The following is an 18016-nucleotide window of genomic DNA, read 5'->3' on the forward strand; positions in this document are numbered from 1 at the left end:
CCCGGGCAGGCGGAGCTGCGGGTTGTGGGCTGCACCCCCGGTGCTGTGCTCCCGTCAGGCCCGCTGTGGAGGGGCAGGCCTTATTCTTGGGGGCCACATTGCCTACAGCCCTCTCAAGTGACTGGGGGCGTCTTCCTGTCCTCTAACTTGATGTCAAAGCGGGTCCAACAGGAACAGAAGGGTGGGCATCCCTGCAGGATGGAATGAGTAAACCACAGCTGCTCAGGAGAGTCGGGCTCGAGGGTCAGGCCATGGCACTGATGCCGAGAGCTCAGCTTCTCTGTACACTGGTGACCAGTCGAATCTCAGAGACAGAGTTTTGGGTGAAGTAGAAAAGGACAGCTTTATTACTCTGCCAGACAAAGGGGGACACAGTGGGCTCCTGCCTTGGAAAAACTATGTGTCCCAGCCCGGGAGGATCTGATAAGGAGTTTTATAACAATACCTCCCAAGGGCGGGGTTGCTGACAAGATGAGGGGCCGCGGGGTCTCAGGCGCGGGCCTCCTAGCCTTGATGAGCTTCTCAAGGCCTTGCTGAGCTTCTCGGGTCCCTGTGATCTCGCCTCCTAGCCTTGGCCGCTCCTCCCTTGATTAGCAGCTGTTCAAACCTGCCCTTTGGCACTCAGGGGAGGTCACGGAGGCTGCAGTCTTGCCTACAAGAAACGGGGGACAAGAAGGCCTCCATGCCCGGGAGCCCCACGGGGCCCCGCTAGGTTTCAGCACATCCTGTGGACCCGGGCACTTCTCGGGAACCCAGAGCCGCGCGAAACCACTGGGGGTCCAGTCCTGGGGGCCTGGAGCGTGGGGGTTAGGACTTCAACACGCGAACCTGGGGGGACACATCCAGAGCACAGCACCTCTCAAGTAAAAATGTGAGCCGGTGGGCATTCAGGAAGTTGAGTGGCTCTGCTCCAGAGGTGGTCTAGACCCAGGTCGCTTCCGCACCTAGGGTGGCCCTCTTCCCAGAGGTCTCAGAAGGCTTGCTGCCCCGTGTGTCTGCTCCATCCCCCGGAGAGAGGAGCCTGTGAGGGTGGCGATCTGAGAGATGCACACAAGGCCTCTGCTCACATCTCGTTGGTCCTTGGCCACACCTTGCTGCAAAAAAGGCTCTGAAACCTCCTCCTAAACTGGTAGCCATAGCCAGGTAACACTTAAATGAAGCAGAGAATCAACACCAAAGGAGGACCCGCCAAACGCCTCCCCCTAGAGTGGTTAAAATTGCTTCGGGTCAGTCTGGAGAGGTGGTAGTAGCAGCTCTGATAAAACAACAAAGGGGTGTGCGTCTCCTGCTCACAAGTCATGTCACTCAGAGGTCGCAGGGGACCCAGCAGGGGCAGCCACATCTCAAGCACTGCTGGTGACGCCACCAGAGGGAGAGAGCTTCGGGAGAGGTTAGACCCACCACGAGAGGCACTTCGGTGGCCACATGGTCTCACCCAAGCCCAAGGGCACTGAAGTGCAGGCTTTCCATGGGCCGGGAAGGCAGGAGTCTGGGAATATTTGGTGAATGGCGTGAGTGGTTGATCAACAGAGGTCACATTATCACTGTTGTTCACAGCTGTGCTGTGTTCGGTACCTTGTGATTCCTTTCATGGTTTGTCTAAGCTTTTGTGTTTCCTGGAAAGAGAGAGGGAGGGAATTTTTTTTTTTAGTTTTCATTAAATGTACTTATCGTGAATTCATCTTGAACTGCTTCCCCATCCCAGTTCTGTTTTTGTGGATTCTACCTGTTAATATTTCTTTACTGTCTATTTTGCAAGATTTCCAGAGGCAGAGGAGATATCTGGTGATCAATCCACTATGCTTAGAAGTCTAATATGGGTTCTCCAATGGCTTCATTGTTCCTTTCAGATAGAAATTGTCCTATAGTTGTGTAATGACTTTGGAACTCAGCAAACTCAACAGCCGAGAGCTCTTCCATCAATCTGATGCCTCTTCTGCTGTGTGAGGGACCCCTGGGCTAATGCCACTGGACACCTGGCTCATTCACTTGTTTGTCCTTTGCAGTGAAACGGAGCAGGACCCTGTGGGACTCCTGGGCACAAGTCCTTCCATGTCACCCATTTCTTGTTTGTAGGAGATTGGTTTCATTCAGCTTCCATGGCCTTCCCCGAGTTCCAAAGGGCAGGTTCAAACAGCCGCTAATCAGGGAACGGAGGGGATGCAGAGACAAGAGGAGTAGTCAAGAAACAATAGTGCAGCCTTAGGGCAGGGTCCTGGTTCCTCCTCAAGGGATACACAGAACAATACCTTGGAGCTCTTCTGCAGAGCTAAAACCCCCAACAAATAGAAGACGTTAACTACCTGACGAAGCACTCTATTCCAGAGAGGCCACAGCTCGAGGATGCCAGATATTTGGACTGAAGGAACGGGGGCCTGCACACACTCTCATCCTTACCAGCAGCCCACCCCAGGTTGGGACACACAGTTTTGAGGGCATTAGCCCACTGTTGCCCCCTTTGCCTGGCAAAGCAATAAAGCTATTCTTTTCTTCTTCACCCCAAACTCTGTCTCTGAGATTCAGTTCAGTGCTAGTGCACAGAGGTGGGGTTTTGGCATCAGCAGCACTGATCGTTTCCATTAGTTCTTCTGGGCAACCTGGGTGTCCGAGGACGAGGCATCACGAACACAGGAAATGTCCTAGAAAGGGCTAGAAATTCTTCAGGGTCTCCTCTGAAGAGCATTTGTTCTTTAAGTAACCACACCCCACCCCAAACATAAAACTGACCTCGTGCCTCGGAGGGCCCCGTCCTGCCTGTCTGGCTCAGGACTGCAGCCTGCTGTCTAAGCCGCAGGACGCAGGGGGCAGGGTGCCACTTTTGCCGAATGCTGACCAGGCGGTTTCCAGACAGCAGGACATCTGACAGGCTGCTTTTCTGATGGTTAGATTTTAATAAATACTGCAAAGGAAAGAGAAATTCTAAGACATGTTGCCTTTAAATGCTTTGGCTATGCCAACTTACACAGTGAGATATCCTTTCGCTCAAAACACATTCCCATCATATATAAAGTCTTTTATTTTGGGAATATTTTCTTTCTTTGCCTGGGATGCTAGAAGTTCAGTTTCATGAGGCTACAACCTGTATCACACAGCATGAAGTTTCTTAGATTTCTGTTTCTGGGGAGCAATGGCAGGACTGACCCTGGATATCTGGTTGCAAATATTGCCAAACTATAGGATTTATGCCCAGAGAATGACATGGAAGACACTTCACTTGGCCTGTCGCAGCCTCAGTACAAAAATAGGGGTAATGTTTTGGTAGCCAGTTTTCATTTCCATGATGCTGGTCTTTGCTCAGTGACTCTACGGTACTTTAAAGGTTAGTTGTGATTACAAAACTAATACGGTCCCACAGTTTAAACAATACGCAAAAATATTAAACCAGGGATTTTCTAAGTAAATGTAATCTATGTAAAATACACCTAATTTACAAAAACAAGATCACTTAGTCATTCTGTTGAGGAATTCATTTATTTCGGGCAGAAGTCTTCATAGTGACAAATTCACAGTAGGTGCAGATGACGCTGAGTGGTGGACGGCAGGCAGCAGCGATAACCGCAGAGAGCTGGTGAAATGATCAGGTCTGGAAGATCCTAAGGTCAGTGGGTGGCTGAGCCAGAGCACAGGTGAGATCCCAGGTTGCGACAGGGGCCGTGACCCCGGGGTGCGGCAGGGGCCGTGATTGGGGTGAGGCAGGGGCTGTGATCCCGGGGTGCGGCAGGGGCCATGATCCCGGGGTGCGGCAGGGGCTGTGACCCCGGCATAAGGCAGGGGCCGTGATTGGGGTGAGGCAGGGGCCATGATCCCGGGGTGCGGCAGGGGCGTGATCCCGGGGTGCGGCAGGGGCCGTGACCCCGGCATAAGGCAGGGGCTGTGATTGGGGTGAGGCAGGGGCCATGATCCCGGGGTGTGGCAGGGGCCGTGATCCCGGGGTGCGGCAGGGGCCGTGACCCCGGCGTAAGGCAGGGGCCGTGATCCCGGGGTGCGGCAGGGGCGTGATCAGGGTGCGGCACAGGGCCCACCCGAAAGACAGTCCGCCGTGGGAGCTGCAGAAGCTGAGGTCCAGAGCCCGGAGGAGCGCGGAGCCGCACTGGGAGGTCACAGCGCTCGGTGCCCGGTTTCAAGCAGCATGCTTTCCAGAAGCAGCCTGCTGTCGCCCTCCACGTAGGGCTGGTGCAGCCACATGGACAGGTAGCTCAGGGCCAGGTCACGGTCGGCCGTGTGCGCCAGCTGCTCCACGATGGTGCGCTTCAGGCGGAGCTCCCGGCCGTACATGTCAGAGAGCTTGCGGGAGACCTCGTCTGAAAGGAACGCGAGCCGTCCTTGAACAGTGGCATTCAAGGGGGTACCCTTGACTAGGGACGACCCGCCACTTTTTTTTTTTGGCCACACCGCACAGCTTGCGGGACCTTAATTCCCAGACCAGGGATGGAACCCGCACCCTCTGAAGTGAAAGCACTGAGTCTTAACCACTGGACAGCCAGGGACTTTGCAAAGCTCCTCCTTAAAAGCTAGAGTCAGCGACAGCACAAGAGGAAGAAGGGCTCCAGCCAGTGCAGATTAGAATCAGATAACATGGTAAATAAGTGTCATGAAATTAAAAAGTACCTGTTACCTTTCCACTCGACTCTTAGGAACTGGCAATCATTATACATAGCAGATTGACCTCAAACTGACAATGTTCAATAAACACGTTACGTGAGGTGATTTTCTCCCTTATTTAAGCCTCAAAGCAACATCAAATAGCTTAGTCCTTCTTTTAAACTAATAAAGCAAAAACACAGCCCTTACCTCACAGCTTAGTTATGTAATGGAGTTTGTTTTCCCAGCGGTCCTCTTCCATGGGGTGGGCTGAAGTGACCCCCACCCCCCCGCCATGTACTTTTTAAATAAAACAAAGCAAAAACCCATCCTTCTTGAAAAACAAAAACGAGATTTCTGCCTCTACAGAGGAGGCAAAGTGCATTCTACCCGTTGGCCTTAAAGGGCTAATAATGGCAACTTGCTTCATGGGTCTCTAATTACATTTAATATTCTTTGCTGATTAGTGGGTAATTAAAGGCAAGAAGAAACACTCCTCTAAGATGTCCTCATCTCCTTCCTTCCCAATGGATCCTCTTCAATTGAATTTCAAAGCCTGTCAGCTTCTTAGAGGGCCAGATCTAAATGACACCAAATGCTCTCATAACCTACCCTTGAAAATCAACGCAGGAAGAACTACTTACAAAAATAGGCTGTGGGCCACGTGTGGAACAGGGGGGGCCGTTTTCTCTCCTCCCCATAATGGTAATCTTCTAGTTCACAAATCCCCTTGGTAGTGGAAGACAGCTTTTCCATTTTCATCTGTATTTTGGCCTGAAAAGATATTAATTTAGAATATGAGATTATTATTTGAAATCCTCTCTTAGATTCAATAACTCTAAGATTTCAAAGCTAAGAAATGTAAGTCTGCTGAGATCGTAAGTCCAGTGATCAACAATATTAACTCCATGTGCAGCAAATTTCCAGGGAGAAGGAGACTGACAGTTGCTACGATTTCACTAATTTGGATGACTTCAGTAATAAAGCCCACATCTCCAGTGCTGGAGAAGAGGAAGCTTGCTGGGTCCCACTTCATTAAGTTTTCCGAACATCACTAATTTTTTAGCACCAAAGACCTGGAGGGGTGGCAAGGCAGGCTCTCGCTTTTATGGAATGAGAGGAGAAGGGGCATTAAATGAGCTCATTTCTGACTCTTTTTTAAAAAATTAATTAATTAATTAATCTTTGGCTGCACTGGGTCTTCGTGGCTGCGCGTGGGGGCTACTCTTCATTGCCGTGCGCGGACTGCTCATTGCAGTTGCTTCTCTTGTTGTGGAGCACGGGCTCTAGGTGCACCGGCTCTGTAGTTGTGGCTCGCGGGCTCTACAGCGCAGGCTCAGTAGTTGTGGCTCACGGGCTTAGTTGCTCCGTGGCATGTGGGATCTTCCTGGACACCAGGGATCAAACCCGTGTCCCCTGCCTTGGCAGGCGGATTCTTAACCACTGCACCAACCAGGGAAGTCCCTCATTTCTGACTCTTATGAACTGCCTTTGAGTTTAATGCCAAAAGCTCGGCCTCTGTGCACCAGTGTCGAGTCAAATCTTGGAGACAGAGTTTTGGGTGAAGCAGAAAAGAATAGCTTTATTGCTTTGCCAGGCAAAGGGGGACACAGCGGGCTCCTGCCCTGAAAAACTATGTGTCCCCAACACGGGAGGATCTGATGAGGGGTTTTATAGCAACAGTTCAAGGGTGGGGTTGCTGATAAGATTCGAGTGTGTGTGGGGCCTGCACTCCTTTAATCTGGTCTCACCAATGGTCCTCTCCTAATCTTTTCTTTTTTTTCCCCCCGGTACGCGGGCCTCTCACTGTTGTGGCCTCTCCTGTTGCGGAGCACAGGCTCCGGACGCGCAGGCTCAGTGGCCATGGCTCACGGGCCCAGCCGCTCCGCGGCATGCGGGATTTTCCCGGACCGGGGCATGAACCCACGTCCCCTGCATTGGCAGGCGGACTCTCAACCACTGCGCCACCAGGGAAGCCCCTCTCCTAATCTTGATGAGCTTCTCGGGTCCCTTTAATCTCGCCTCAGGTGGTTTCTTGGCTGCTCTTGCTTTGCTCAGCAACTGTCTGAAGCTGCCCTTTGGAACTCAGGGAAGGTCATGGAGGCTGGAGTCTTGTCTACAAACAAGAAACGGGGGACGGAAAGGCTTCCGTGCCCAGGAGCCCCACAGGGTCCTGCTCTGTTTCCAGTTTACTGAAACCTCTTTGAGGCTTGTTTCCTTGTTTATAAAATGGTAATAACGAAAGGCAGCCCTACATACTTCACGCAGGAAGGAAGTGGTGAGGACGTGACGTGGACGGTGCCTCAGCGTACGCCAGGCTCTGTGCTGCGGCACAAAGTGGCTGCTTCCACGGGGTGTCGGGGGACTACGTTAGTACTTGTGGAGCACCTGGTCAGAGCTACGTAAGGGTTTGTTAAGTAAAACAAATGGGTGAAGTAACAGAGATTCCAGATATCAGTAGCATGGGTCTACTAAGACCACAAGTCTAGGTCCTAAGTATGGAGTTAGCTTTATGTACCCAGGGGGTATAAGCAAAGATACATAAATCGTCAAAATCTTAATTCCTTGCACTTAGTCCTTCAACCACCCTCCAGTTACATCTGAAGAGGCGTGCACTGAATTTAGCGAACATTAATTTTTAAAGGACTAGACTTCTTTTCCCAAATCTTTCCAGGTTCGATATGTCACTTGACCCAACCCCAAGAGGCAGGACTCATCATTTCCGTACCACAGGTGGGAAAATTCTCTAGGTTGCTGAGCTAGGGAAGCACGAGGCCAGGACTTGATAACACGCTTTCCGACCCCAAGTCTCTTGACACCCAATCCTGAGCTCTCTCCTCTGTGTCCTGCAGCAGCTCCACCTAATGCTAAGAAAAGCTGATAAAGGTCAGGAGAGCCAAGAAGATCCTGGAGGCTTGACACCACCGGGCCAGAGGTGCCAGCCGCATTCTGGGGCTCATTCATCAGTGACGATACCAAAGTCTCACGCACGTGCAGCCCTAAAGTGACAGCAGCTGGACACGCTCTCAGCTCCACGTCCCCTCCCAAAGCCAACAGCCCACACCTCGAGATGTTCGTCCAGCTTAGGGACAAGGGTGCCTCCACCCTCTACCAATTTCAGATTCAAGACAAAGTCAAGTTCGGGAAACCATTCTCTCTAAAGGATGGAGGAAAATAGGAAAAATAATATCAATATCCTTAAGGATCAACATTGGTTTTGAACCTAAGAATGTGAACTAATTCTCAAATCACTTTATTTTACTTTATATTTTGGCCGCGCTGTACCGCTTGTGGGATCTTAGTTCCCTGACCAGGGATCGAACCCAGACCCCCGGCAGTGAAAGTGCAGAGTCTTAACCACTGGACTGCGAGGGAAGTCCCTCAAACCACTTTAAAATAGAATAAATTCACTGGAGCAGAACTTTGGGGCCTGACAACTAGCACCCGTGGTCAGCCCAGGCTTTGTCTGAAGACCTTGGGAACGCAGGTCACTATGGGCACGCAGTCACCTAAAACCTTGCAGCCACTTTCAGCTGGCCTGCCAGGCCACACCCCCTCACCCTGGACCCGTGCTGTGGGTAGAGGGACCAGGGCCAGGACGTGTCACCTGTTACTGCTCAGTCCATCAAGCCACTGGCTGGATGTTCTGGACCTTGACTCTACCTCCTAACATCCTCCCAGGCCGTCCCTCCTCCGTGCGGGTCAGTAGGACTGAGGAAGGGGTCCCGTGGTACCAGACAGCCACTTAAGAATGGGGAGAACCAAGGATGGACAAGTAAAACCAGTCAGTCATTCCTGACATGCCTGAAATGGAAGGCAATATACCTCTTCCCCCTCGTCCTGCGCAGGCGCTCTTCCCTAACGAGGTGTGCATAGGTACAGAGTTATAAATGTGGACTTGTGAACTAAAGAAAGCCAAATGGCATTTAGAAACAAAATCCTTCCCAGGGTTTTCACATTTTATAAAAGTCACATTAGTATATGTCAAAAGTGTTTCTCATTTTAACCCAGTTTGGGGATTCTGTGGAATGTTTTTTTTTTTTTTTGCGGTACGCGGGCCTTTCACTGTTGTGGCCTCTCCCATTGCAGAGCACAGGCTCCGGACGCACAGGCTCCAGACGCGCAGGCTCAGCGGCCATGGCTCACGGGCCCAGCCGCTCCGCGGCATGTGGGATCTTCCCGGACCGGGGCACGAACCCGTGTCCCCTGCAACGGCAGGCACACTCTCAACCACTGCGCCACCGGGGAAGCCCTCTGTGAAGTGTTTTATGCCAGAAAGGAAGATGGAAGGTCAAGGATGAAGAGGTTCTGGTGGGAGTGTTGCCACATCTAACAACAAATGACCGAGCCCAGCATCGTGTGTTTACCTTTGTTGGCTATTTAAAGTATTTCAGTGTACACAGGGAACTATATTCAACATCCCGTAACAAACCATAATGGAAAAGGATATGAGAAAGAATATGTATTTATATGTCTAACTGAATCACTTTGCTGTACACCAGAAACACAACATTGGAAATCAACTATACTTCAGTGAAACAACAACAACAAAAACTGACAATTAAAAGCTAAGTGTGGGACCTCCCTGGTGGCGCAGTTGTTAAGAATCCGTCTGCCAATGCAGGGGACACGGGCTCGAGCCCTGGTCCAGAAAGATCCCACATGCCACGGAGCAACTAAGCCCGTGTGCCACAACTATTGAGCCTGTGCTCTAGAGCCCATGAGCCACAACTACTGAGCCCGCGTGCCACAACTACTGAAGCCCGCGCGCCTAGAGCCCATGCTCTGCAACAAGAGAAGCCACTGCAATGAGAGGCCCACGCACCACAAGGAAGAGTAGCCCCCACTCGCCGCAACTAGAGAAAGCCTGTGCGCAGCAACAAAGACCCAAAGCAGCCAAAAATAAATAAATAAATAAATAAATTAAAAAAAAAGCTAAGTGTGACCAGGAAATAAATAAATAAAATATTTCAATATAGGAACTTAGCCATTCAGTTTCTTCTCTTTCAAACAATATGTGTGCCCATGCTTGGTCCAAACAAAACCACTTGCCATAATCAAATGGGTTAATCTGGGGAAAAAACATACATGTGGTCAGTTTTCAATTGGGTCATTCTGGAAATTTCGATTGATTACTCTGCCTGTGTTAATTCTCTACTGGTCCAGAAGTCTAGGTCTAGAACTCAACTACTGGAGACACAGCTGTGAACCTGGAGATAAAACAAAGAAAACACCAAGCTCACACACCTTATCCTCCAGCCTTCCCGTGAGTGGGGCTTAAACCAAAGTGACTGATGACCCAGGCCTGTCTTGTTCCTGCCTGAGCACCAGGTGGAGAGCCTGGGCGGGGGGGCAAGTGTTCCTTATCACAGCACAACCCACAGGCAGCATCACAAAACAGACGGGACAACTACAAAAACCTAATCATTTATTTAGAGGAGACAAATAGCCCCATACAGGGCAAGATATCTTGAAGACAATATTGCATTTCAAGCAAACAAAAGGCTAACTCACCAAAATGTTCTCAATGCACTGTTTATTTTTCTCATTTTAATGTTTCAGAAACCATTACATCTTACAATGGATGCGATGTTTAAAAGGGCAGTGCTTCTTTCCTGAAAAACTCTTAAACCTATCGTCTGCCTCATAATACGTGGAACCCTAACTTTGAATAAGTGGTATCTTGAAGAAATACAATTATATTTGACATATTCTGTTTAAAAAGGCAAGGAAGCATGTAAAACATTAGAAACATTTCCATCAAGAAAGGTTAAACTATACAGACTTTCTATGTTTGTGGGAAGCTTTAGTTAGTTAGTTCAAAGATGTGCAAAACCTTATCCCTGTGTCTGGTTGAGATGAGGTGTTTCGTGCACATGTGGTGGCCAGCATGGTGGGTACTGACATCCAGACTTTAAACAAACATATAAGAGCATCTCTTATGTGCGAGATCAAGGCTCACAGGCCCAATGCAGCTCAAAGCCTATTTCTGTGTGTCCCTTGAGCTAAGAATGGGTTTTACATTTTTAAGTGGTTGAAAAAAAAAAATCAAAAGCAGAATATTTTGTGACACGTGAAAATTATCTGAAATGCAAAGTTCAGCATCCATAAATAGAGTTTTATGGGAACACAGCCGCACCCACTCGCCTCTGTACTGTCGATGAGTAGAGGTGAGAGTGCCTGCCGGGTCCCCAAAGCCTGACATACTTCCTGTGGAGCCTGGGAGTGGGTGAAATTGCCCTGGCAACATGCAGAACCAAAAGAACCAAGGTCTAGGACAGCCTCTTGGGAAACAAGATTTATGGGACACGTAGAGCGAGAAAGACCAATGGAGGAGGTTGAGGAAGGAAAAACGAAAGCTTGGTGAAGGAAAGCACGACCAACCACGTGGAATGCTGCAAGGTGCTTGTGCACACGCGACACCCGAGGATCCCTGCACCTTACCAAAGCATCCAGGGTGGTCTGCAGCCCCTCGCACAGCATCTCGAGCTCCCTGCTGTATTCTGGGTGCTCCTTTTCTGCATTTTCATCAGAAGCCAGGCTGCTGCTCTCTAATCCTATCGTGTCTTTGCTCCTGGACAAGATGGAAAAGAGTGGGAACAAAATACACTCCACAGGCTCGCTTCATTTCGTTGTGATGAACCCTCGAAAACTCAATATCCATGTACTTATGTCATCATCGACTTTTTCCATTGGCGTCGTTTCACGTCATCACATTTACATGTTATTTATATATACAACGAACATGTCCATCCGCTACTCAATTCTGCCCTAGAACAAGTCAATTCAATCCAGCCCTGTGGCATCCTAAGGGGGTAAGACACGGATCATTTCCTCAGAGTCCACCAGCTAGGAATGCGTTTTGTAAACGGAAGGCTGTGACCCACAGCACCTGAAATAAATCTAGCGGGGCCACGATCAACAATTAAGGAACAAAATTAGGGACTTCCCTGGTGGTTCAGTGGTTAAAACTCTGCGCTTCCGCTGCAGGGGACATGGGTTGGATCCCTGGTTGGGGAACTAAGATCCCACATGCCGTGCAGCATGGCCAAAAAAAAGAAATTTAAGGAAAAAAATTAAACATTAGAATAGAAAATATCAGAGAGCATCTTATGCAGTAAGGTAAGAACTGTTTCATAGAACTTGCTAAGCAGGAAAAGGCGGCAGAGGGCCGACGTGTGTGATATGTTTGAAAGAACTGGAAGAGCCAGGGACCCAGGCCAGAAAGTTAAGACTCTAGACTCTGGCCAGTAGACAAAGATATACAAATATATAATTACAACTTTGAGAAATTAAAACTACACATATATAGATCCATGCTCATGCTTCTCTTCAGATCATATATATCTTCCGCATTTTGCTAAAGATTCTCGTGGGTAGGAACAAGCTTGAGTCTTGCTTAAATTTTTTGAGGCCTTGCATAAGCAAAGCTGATTAAAAAAAACAAAAACATATATATAGGAAAGTGCAAGAACAGTAAAGCAAATCTTCCAATTAGAATTGGCAACTGTCAACAGTTTTTTTCCATAACCCCTTTGTCTTTTTTTTTTTTAACATCTTTATTGGAGTAATTGCTTTACAATGGTGTGTTAGTTTCTGCTTTACAACAAAGTGAATCAGTTATACATATACATATGTTCCCATGTCTCTTCCCTCTTGCGTCTCCCTCCCTCCCACCCTCCCTATCCCACCCTTCTAGGTGGTCACAAACCACCTAGCTGATCTCCCTGTGCCATGCGGCTGCTTCCCACTAGCTATCTATTTTACATTTGGTAGTGTATATATGTGCATGCCACTCTCTCACTTTGTCACAGCTTACCCTTACCCTTCCCCCTCCCCATATCCTCAAGTCCATGCTCTAGTAGGTCTGTGTCTTTATTCCCGTCCTACCCCTAGGCTCTTCATGACATTTTTTTTTCTTAGATTCCATGTATGTGTTAGCATATGGTATTTGTCTTTCTCTTTCTGACTTACTTCACTCTGTATGACAGTCTCTAGGTCCATCCACCTCACTACAAATAACTCAATTTCGTTTCTTTTTATGGCTGAGTAATATTCCATTGTATATATGTGCCACATCTTCTTTATCCATTCATCTGTTGATGGACACTTAGGTTGCTTCCATGTCCTGGCTATTGTAAATAGAGCTGCAGTGAACATTGTGGTACATGACTCTTTTTGAATTATGGTTTTCTCAGGGTATATGCCCAGTAGTGGGATTGCTGGGTCGTATGGTAGTTCTATTTGTAGTTTTTTAAGGAACCTCCATACTGCTCTCCATAGTGGCTGTATCAATTTACATTCCTGCCAACAGTGCAAGAGGGTTCCCTTTTCTCCACACCTTCTCCAGCATTTATTGTTTGTAGATTTTTTGATGATGGCCATTCTGACCGGTGTGAGATGATATCTCATTGTAGTTTTGATTTGCATTTCTCTAATGATTGATGATGTTGAGCATCCTTTCATGTGTTTGTTGGCCATCTGTACTCCTTTGTCTTTTTAGAAGAACTTGCTAAGGGAAAACATGCTCTTGTGTGTCTCCTCTGCTCTGAATACCCCTCTCTACTTCCGACACCTGGTCATCAAAGGGAGGGGGGCGCCTCTCCACACCAAGCAATTCTCAGGTTCTCCAGACACCAGCTGGGTGTCTTACAGTGTAACGCAATCCTGATGCTATCTATCAGAGACAGCATCAGATCCCACAGGTTAAGGGCTCTGTCCCACAAGACTACCCCCGTCTTAACTTCAGACATCAATCACAAGTTCAGGTTGTTACCTGTGCTTAGGACGGACCAGCTGTCAATTGGAAGTTCCCACGACCCCCTCCTTGGGTTCAATTAATTTGCTAGACCAGCTCACAGGACTCAGGAAAACAGTTTACTTTCTGGACTACTGGTTTATTACAGAGGATATTAAAGGAGACCAATATCCTTTATTCGTGTCCTTTATTCATATACCTGTAGACAAGAGGTACTCAAGGCAAGGTCTGGAAGGTTGAGCAAAGGAGCTCCTGTCCCTGAGGAGTCTGGGGTACATTTCCCTTCAGGCACATGGAAGCGTTCTGGTTCCCCTACCCAGAAGCTCTCCAAACCCCCGTCCTTTTAGGTTTTCACGGAGGCTTCGTTATGAAGGCATGATTGATTAAATGATTGGCCATTGGTGATTAATTCAACTTCTAGCCCTTCTCACCTCCCTAGAGGTGAGGTAAGGGGGTGGGGCTGATAGTGCCAACTCTAGTCACGTGGTTACTGCCTCCCTCCTTAGGGTTTTCCAGAAGCCCCCTCATTAACACGAACTCAGGTGTGGTAGAAAGGGGTTTGTTATGGTAACAGGAGACTCCTTTCCCCTTTACCACTCTGGAGCTAGTCCAGGAACTGGAGAACAAAAGAAGAAATCTCAGCCTAACTAAAGATTCTCCCATTGCTCATGTCCCTAAGGAAATTATAAGGGTTTTAAGAGCCGTGTGTCAGGAAGGGACAAAGACGAAACATATATTTTTTTTTACTATAAATCACAATACCACAGAAATAAAATGCAGCATTATGAAGTGATACTTCTTCCTAGAAGATACCAGTGTCATGAATTGAGTCTGTATCCTTCCAATCCGTTTTTATAATTTTATATACAGATGTAACCATGGACAATTTATAGTATAATTTTGCATTTAAAATGTACACACACAGTTCATAGTTGCATGCATTATTTTATCACTTGCTTTTTCGCTTTATATAATTCATCCATGTTCCTAGAGACTACCCTTCCCATTCTAAAAGACTGCCATGAAATTTCTGCCCAATCATTAAGGGTGAAGCACACAGAGCACACTGTGTAGGTACTTACAATAAACTGATTTTCAGGTTGGCAATATTATTTGCAGTAGCAAAACCTCCATCATTGAGGGTTTCCCATTTCAGGATTAAATTATGCCAATCAGCTGCATTGTCCTTAATTTTCCTTGCACTGACAGATAAGACAGGTTTTCTGGGCGTTGCACTTCCAAGAGTCTTTGCTGATAGGGAGCAAAAGAAACATAATATTATGAAATTCATGATCACGGTTGGGGGGAAAACCCAAACTGTTCTAATTTGCAACCGTAAAACTATCGGCAACACTACATCCACTGAACAAAACACGTAGTGTTAATGAAGACGTGTGGATGAATGTGAAAGTCGCTGCAACAAGACAAAACAGAATTGTTTTTACGTTTTTAGGTCTCACCAGATATACAAATCCTCTCGAAGCTTAACGGCTCCACAAAGTTTTACCCCGAACACTCTGACCACTTTCAAAGGTTGGGAAGGAGGTGGAACTGTGACTTTCCGCCGCGAGGCTCCGATGCCCCTGCCTTACCGCGCCCGTTCTCCAGTCTCTGGAACTTTGATACCTGACGTTTGCTCAGAGCTTTGTGGGTCACCAGAGCTCACCACTCCAACACACTGACAAGCTGAACCCCGGAGATGCGGTGATGATCTCCACGCTAGGAATGCAGGAGGAGGTCCAAAGTCCTTCAGGACCCGGCTACTTCTCTGCCTCAACACTCACCTCAACCCCGACCTTGAAGCCCCTCGATCTCTAGCTAAAGTCAACTACTGGCAGCTCTTGAAAAGTCCTTTGCATGTGCAGTTCTCTCTGCTAGAAAGCTCTTTCCTTCCTCGGGCTAACGCTGCCCATACCCCAGGATTCACCCAGATCCCAGCTCCTGTGGGAAGCAACACCCAGACCACTCAGGCTGTTTGGGCCCTCCCAGCCCTCCTGTGCCCTCTCTTCTTCTCTACTTAGAATCCTTCAAAGGCGTCTCATGGCCCACAGGATAAGGTCCAAATTCTGAGAGAGGCCCCTTAAGGAATCCAGGACGCACAATGGCAGTATAGTTTGGAGTCTAGACTCTGAAGACCAGAATGACTGGGTTTGAATCCCAGCTCTGTCACTGCCAGTTGTACAATCTTGGGTTAAGTTAGTTAACCTCTCAGAGCCTCAAAGTGCCTATCTGTAAAATGGGGATAAAATATATCTACTACAAAGAGTTGATGTGAAGATCAGATAATATATATGAAGCTAGGAGTTCCTTGGCAGTTCAGTGGTTAGGACTCCACGCTTCCACTGCAGGGGGAGCAGGTTCGATCCTTGGTCGGGAAACTAAGATCCCACACGCCACACAGCGCGGCCAAAAAAAATCCCCAAATAAAACATATACATATGTGTAAAGCTGTGAGGGTGTGAGGGCCTGGCACATGGCAAGTATCCAGCATAGGATGTATTACCACAAGGGCCTCTCCAACGTGTTTTTCCCACTGCCACCAAGCAGTAAATTCAATTCTGACGCTATCTATCTGGAGACAGCATCAGATTCCACAAGTTAATGACTCAGTCCTGTTAAGACTCCTCCCCCGCCTCCACTTTAGACATCTGTCTCAAGTCCAGGTTGTCACCTGTGCTCCTGACCTACCAGCTATAGGTCGGAGGTTCCAAAGACCCCCCTCCCTAGGGTTTGATTAATTTGCTAGAGTGGCTCACAGAAAACTCAGGAAAACATTTTACTTACTAGATTACTAGAAAGAGCCAGATGGAAGAGATGCATAGGGTAACGTACGTGGGCAGGGGTACAGAGCTGACAAGCTCTCTCCAAGTGCCACTCTCCCTGCGTCTCCACCTGTTCACCAACCTGGAAGCTCTCACAACCCTTTGCTTTTGTTTTTTTATGGAGGCTTCATTACATGGGCAGGATTGATTAAATGACTGACCATTGGTGACTGATTTAACCTCCAGCCTCTCTTGCCTTGTTGGAGATGGGGCTTTGGTGGGGTGGGACTGAAAGTTCCAACTCTCTAATCACATGGTTGGTTCCCCTGACAACCAGCCCCCATCCTTACGTTACCTAGGAGCTCCTCTTTTAAATATCATATTGATTTTTCATTCACTCTTTACTTATACAACTAACCAATATTCGCCAAGTGCCTACATTATGCCAGCTGTGGAGGCTGAAGTGACTAAATTAGATAGACCAGGACCATTTTCATTGAACTTACTTTCCAAAGATGAGGTGGATAACAGACAATTAGATGATCGTCAGTTTAGATCATAAGTGCCACAAAATAAAACACGGTCTTGTGTTAGCGTGAACCCGAGACGTTGTCATTTAGGCTGAAACCTGAATGATGAGAAGTCAACAGCAGAGGCCCTAAGGTGAGAATGAGCTTGGTGAGTGTGAAAAAAGAACAAGACCAGTGTGGCTAGAATGAAATGGAGAGAGAGGAGACAGTCAGACAGCTAGAAACTTATAGTCCAAGATAATAAGTTTGGATTTATTCCAAGTCAATGGAAAGCAAACAGTAAGCTTTGAGTTGGGAAGTGACATGATCTGATGTAGGTTTTTAGAAAGTCACTTCCACAAAGAAGTCCTCCTAGATCCACAGGTTGGGTAAGGACTCACTGCACTATATATCTGGAACACGCTGTACTTCATTCAGCTTCATTCATGACACTCACCAGTGTAGTGTATTTGCATGTTTAATGTCTAGTACATTCCTTGATAGACTGTTAAGTTCCACCAGAGTAGGGACTAAGACTGTCTTGGTCCCTCTCATAATCTCAGCACGTAGTAGGTGCTGACTAGAATGTGTTAAACGGAAGAAAAGCTCTTACCACCTGTACTATAATCTTCTAAGGGTTTCCCTCCGCCAGTAGGGGCTCCTTGCGGGCGAGGACCACGTGTGATTCATCGTGTCTGACCCATACCCAGCACATATTTAGGAACCAAAACCAATATTCTGACTTCAAGAAACTCACAGTCTAGCTGGGAAAGAGATCAGCTATCAATCACAGGGCAGGGCAGTAGCATAGTGACTACGTTACTTATCCCCTCCGAGCCTCGACTCCCCACCTGTTGACGTTACTTCATGGGATCGCTGTGCGCCTCAAACGAGCTGATCCACTTAAAGTACTTAGAACACGACTTGGCGCACAGTGAGTGCTCGCTGAATGATAGCTTTTATTACAAGCAGAAAGCTCTGTACCCGGGAATTCTGAGGGGAGTTCAGGGAAAGTGCTCCGCTGGTGCTAATTTATAACGACAATTACAATTTGAGTGTCAGGATCTGCTAACACTCCTTTGCATCATCTCGTTCTACACATGAAAAAATCGAGGCTCGGCAAAACTGACTGCCGGGCCGACCGCAGAGCCTGATCGGGGCCAGCGGGCTGGGCTGGGGCAAGGGACGGACCGCCATTCAGCCCGAAGATCAAACTATAACAATGGTACCCTCCCTGCCTGGGGGAGCTTGCCCTTCTCACGCACCTTCCATGCTGGCTGCAGAGATCCCGGGAAAGAGACCCGGAGCCCCGCCCACGCACGCCGGAAGTCCCATACGTCACTTCCGTCCCGCCCACCGCCTCCTGAGGCTCTGCCGCTCTAGCCGCCGGCGGAGCCAGCTGCCGC

At 48.2% G+C, this 18016-nt stretch overlaps 1 protein-coding gene and 1 non-coding gene across 2 annotated transcripts; one reads left to right on the top strand and one right to left on the bottom strand.

The window, feature by feature from the left end:
• Positions 1-3455: 3455 nt before the first annotated feature.
• CINP (cyclin dependent kinase 2 interacting protein) lies at positions 3456-17971 on the bottom strand. Its single transcript, XM_027120626.1, has 5 exons — positions 17876-17971; positions 14422-14590; positions 11026-11155; positions 5226-5355; positions 3456-4301 (listed from the first exon to the last, which is right to left on the bottom strand). Exons 1-5 carry the CDS (start codon positions 17943-17945, stop codon positions 4099-4101), a joined length of 702 nt encoding a protein of 233 aa, XP_026976427.1. The 5' UTR covers positions 17946-17971; the 3' UTR covers positions 3456-4098.
• LOC113627892 (U5 spliceosomal RNA) lies at positions 11898-12013 on the top strand. Its single transcript, XR_003435803.1, has one exon. It is a non-coding gene; the product is annotated as a U5 spliceosomal RNA (small nuclear RNA).
• Positions 17972-18016: the final 45 nt, after the last annotated feature.

Source organism: Aethalodelphis obliquidens, unplaced genomic scaffold (assembly GCF_003676395.1).
Source record: "Aethalodelphis obliquidens isolate GAN/ISIS:26980383/991018 unplaced genomic scaffold, ASM367639v1 scaffold21, whole genome shotgun sequence".
Lineage (NCBI taxonomy): Eukaryota > Metazoa > Chordata > Mammalia > Artiodactyla > Delphinidae > Aethalodelphis > Aethalodelphis obliquidens.

Bases quoted from the DNA above. Each gene is read 5' to 3' on its own strand.
- CINP (XM_027120626.1), bottom strand. From the start codon at position 17,945: ATGGGACTTCCGGCGTGCGTGGGCGGGGCTCCGGGTCTCTTTCCCGGG. The intron at 5,356-11,025 runs GTAAGGTGCAGG...ATATCTTTTCAG, and splicing joins AGACCACCCTGGATGCTTTG to GCCAAAATACAGATGAAAAT. The intron at 4,302-5,225 runs GTAAGTAGTTCT...CGTTCCTTTCAG, and splicing joins GTGGCCCACAGCCTATTTTT to ACGAGGTCTCCCGCAAGCTC.